At 36.1% G+C, this 3,535-nt stretch overlaps 1 protein-coding gene and 1 long non-coding RNA gene across 3 annotated transcripts in view; one reads left to right on the top strand and one right to left on the bottom strand.

Moving 5' to 3' along the window:
* The window catches only part of LOC106513180 (uncharacterized), a 6,826-nt gene extending 3,880 nt beyond the window's left edge, over positions 1-2,946 (top strand). Inside the window, exon 2 of the long non-coding RNA XR_001309757.1 lies at positions 2,436-2,946. This is a non-coding gene — a long non-coding RNA (uncharacterized LOC106513180). The remainder of the gene's footprint in view (positions 1-2,435) is intronic.
* eif3m (eukaryotic translation initiation factor 3, subunit M) overlaps positions 2,856-3,535 on the bottom strand; it is a 7,349-nt gene continuing 6,669 nt past the window's right edge. For both annotated transcript variants that reach the window (XM_014001883.1, XM_014001884.1), the window contains exon 11: positions 2,856-3,110. In XM_014001883.1, the coding sequence (XP_013857337.1) occupies positions 2,987-3,110 (124 nt within the window). In that variant the 3' untranslated portion in view covers positions 2,856-2,986. The remainder of the gene's footprint in view (positions 3,111-3,535) is intronic.

Genomic DNA, 3,535 nt, shown 5'->3' with positions numbered 1-3,535 from the left:
CTCATAAATACTCGCAGGGGAAGTTTAATTTTACATATTTGAGCTGCTTACTAGTTTTGAGAACTATTACAGCATCTGTGATGGACTTGCGACCTGTCCAGGGTGTACCCCGCCCCTCGCACTGTGACTGCTGGATATGGGCACCAGTGACCCACGCGACCCTGAAAAGGAAGAAGCGTGTACAGAAAATGGATGGATGGATGGATATAATTTTTACACTTCTCTGCCTGATCTTGAAATTTGAGACTTACTTGGTTTTAACAGGTCTTCTTTTTGTGACTTTTTAAAATGACAAACAAGCATTAACTTGGCCCAAACATTTTAACTGCTTCACGTCTTTTTCATGTTTTATGATGTAACATGATGCTATCTTTTGACATCTCTGCGTCAAGTCTCGTAAAAGCTTTTAAGTCTCATCTACATTTCTCTCAGTATAGCTCAGGAGCTGTGTGGGGAAAGGTCATTCAGTGGGTCTGGAGTTACATTACAGATGGTTGGAAACAGGCACCGTGTTTTCTGGCAGCCTTTAAAGCTGCACAACATGCAGTAATACATTTTGTAGGGATAAAAAGGAACGAGTGACATATTTTATATTAGTGTTATTGTTTTAACCTCGATCAGTTCGAGAACTTTTTACTTTTTGTTTATGTAAGGAAGCTTGAGATGTTACTGCCCTAAAATTCAAAGTTACCTTTTTATGTTTACTGTGTTACATTGTACATAAAATATGGGTTTATAATATTTGCAAATGATTGCTTTCTGTTTTTAATTACATTTTCACAGCATCCCAATTTATTTGGAACTGGGGTTGTACACAAAACATACTGAAAATATTTCTTTGGCAACATTTCTAACAATATATGTGTTGCTACATTTTAATATAACATTATAACAATAATATAACATCAGTAGTTTTATACTAGGATCTTTTCACCAATCATGGTTAAATTCCAATATGCATGTTTCAATGATCTAAACCAGCAGCATAAATTTAGCAAAACTACATTTCCATCTAAGCAGAAATGAACCAGAATACGTGTACAGAGAAAATATTCAATGAACAAGAATAATTTAAACTATACTCAGTTACTCTTGGAATCTGAGTGAATGATTAAATGGCACCACAAACTGACAATGTTTGCATCTGAAGTATCAGAAAATCTACAAAAAAATGTTCTTCAAGTTGGACAAATTAAAGAGAAGCTGATAAGAGTGTAGTAACTAAAAGGCTACTGTAAGCAAAAAAATGCTGAGATTTGGACTTTCAGCTTTAGTCCCATCAGTTTGTATCTGCTCCATGCTCCACCTTACAGGTGGCTGTGATGAGGCTGTGCTCCTGAGAATGTGTTGTGTGATTTACACCCTCCGATAAGAGTTAGAGATGCTGCTCTCTTAGGGGGACCGGGTAGAAGTGAGCAATGAGGCTTAGCAGACCTTTAAAAAAAAAAAAGACTGACACAGTGAATGCCACACTTTATGGAAAACACTTTTCAGGCAGAACTAAAGGTTTCAACCAACTACTAAGCTTAGAGGCAGAAGATCAACTTGTAACTTTTATAGGACAAAGATTAAATAATATAGGCCCAACAGATAAGGCCCGTGGATCCCCTTAGTGGAATAATCAGAATTTTGTCAGTTTGTGCTGATTTCATCAGAGAAAACGCCAACAGAATCTCTATTAAACACAATTCCCATATCATAAATGGATACCACTTTTAAGGCTCCCCATACAGATGGCTTGCAAATAGTTTACTATTTTTAATGACTAATAAACATGTATAAATGCCATAAGGAAGCTTATTGTAAAGTGTAAAACAGTACACTATTTATAAGACTCCTTTACATTTATTAGTCATTAATAAATAGTTTACCTACTGTCTTAAGGTTCCCTTAAATAGTTGTGGAAATGTATAATGCAGTAATATAGTACAGTAAAAAATGTTTCCAAATTGTGCTTACAAGGTGGAAACCTAGACTGAAATGTTTAACATAGCACTTTAGATTCAATATGTAAATGAATAGATTTGACTATTTTGCGAGAAAATGGACAATTTTGTCTCTTTCTTGTCCTAAAGTGTTTACAGATGAATTAATAACCTATCTACAAGCAATCTAAGTGGTACCCATAAATGATCCAATATGAATGCTTAGTGCTGCCTGTAATCAGTTCTTTAAGAAACAACTTCTTTGTTTGGATCTGCATGAAGAGGCACTTTAGTTTCAACAGATTTTTTGATGTACTGGTCATGTACAGTTAATAGTGAGCTTTAATGCTGAAAATCTGTAATGCTACACTTTACTTTATTCTGTTACAAACAGCTGAATAACTTATAGTATTTATGGTATGCATTCATGTGACTTTTGATTTGACATTTTTAAAGTTCTGGTAAACTACAACCTGAAATTGTAGAAGTCCTTGTTTTCCTACATTTCAGGAACATTAAGGGGTTGGGAGTAATGCCGGCTGAGGTACGTTCACCCATCAGATGGCTTTAAACCGACAGCGAACGAGCCGACGTCACACGTGTTGGAACTACAGTAAAACAGCTCTGAGTGCAGCGAGGAGGGTCACCTCAAGTTCACGTGAAAGTTGTCAGATGTGTGTTCCTGACAAAGTGACCTTCCTGCTGAAGACGATTTCTCACCCCCACCCCCAGTCACAGTTCATCTACCATTATTGGCACACTGCTCTAACTAAAAACAGATGTTAAGAGCTGCTGGAAAATAAAAAGAGCTATTATACGGTGTGTTCATGATCTATTTTTAGTGTAATACTGATCATGTAAAACTAAGAAATGCATTTTGTTTTTAATATTACTTTTAAAATATATTTCAACACACACAAACATCCAATCTCAGCCTTTACTGTTCTTTTATTTGAATATAAAAACTGATTTTTTAAATTTATTTTTTTTCAGTCTGAGAATCTGGAAAGCAATGAAGTAACGAGAGTCGTGCAGCTTTGACAGGTGGTATTTTAGAGGATCTATGCAGAAGGTGACAGAGTTTGCAGGCTGGTCTTGACTGTAGCGAGGTTTGTCTTCCAGGAGCTGAGGCTGTCGTACAGCTGCTGCCACTGCTGCTTGCCAAAGGTGCGGTGTGTGCTGTGGCTGAGGGAACGGAGACAGAAAACAAGGTCAAGGTCACGTCTTACGGCAAAAACAGGTGCAAATGTGTTGAAATAATTGGAAATGAGGAGAATCCATCAATACAACCTAAATAAGACATCAAAATAATCAAGGCTAAGAAGAGGGAAATGTAAAACTTCCACATAAAACAGTTGTGTAAAATGGCGACACAGTCCACTCCGTCTTTAAGCTCCTTCTACCTGTTCATAAATCACTGATGGAACCGTCCATCCTGAGCGTACAGAAATGAATCGTGCGTTAAAGAAACAAGGTGTGGAGCAATATGGAAGTAAATTTGTGTTTTTATTATTCAATCAAACAAAAAGCATCTTCAATCAAAAAAAATAATTTCAAACAAAAAAATTTTTTTCAACCAAACAAAAAATAAATTCAATCAAAATTAATAT

The sequence above is a fragment of the Austrofundulus limnaeus genome, unplaced genomic scaffold (genome assembly GCF_001266775.1).
Source record: "Austrofundulus limnaeus strain Quisiro unplaced genomic scaffold, Austrofundulus_limnaeus-1.0 Scaffold10, whole genome shotgun sequence".
Classification (NCBI taxonomy): Eukaryota; Metazoa; Chordata; class Actinopteri; order Cyprinodontiformes; family Rivulidae; genus Austrofundulus; species Austrofundulus limnaeus.
The sequence above is the reverse complement of the archived record's forward strand: the minus strand, read 5'-3'. Positions and strand labels throughout refer to the sequence as shown.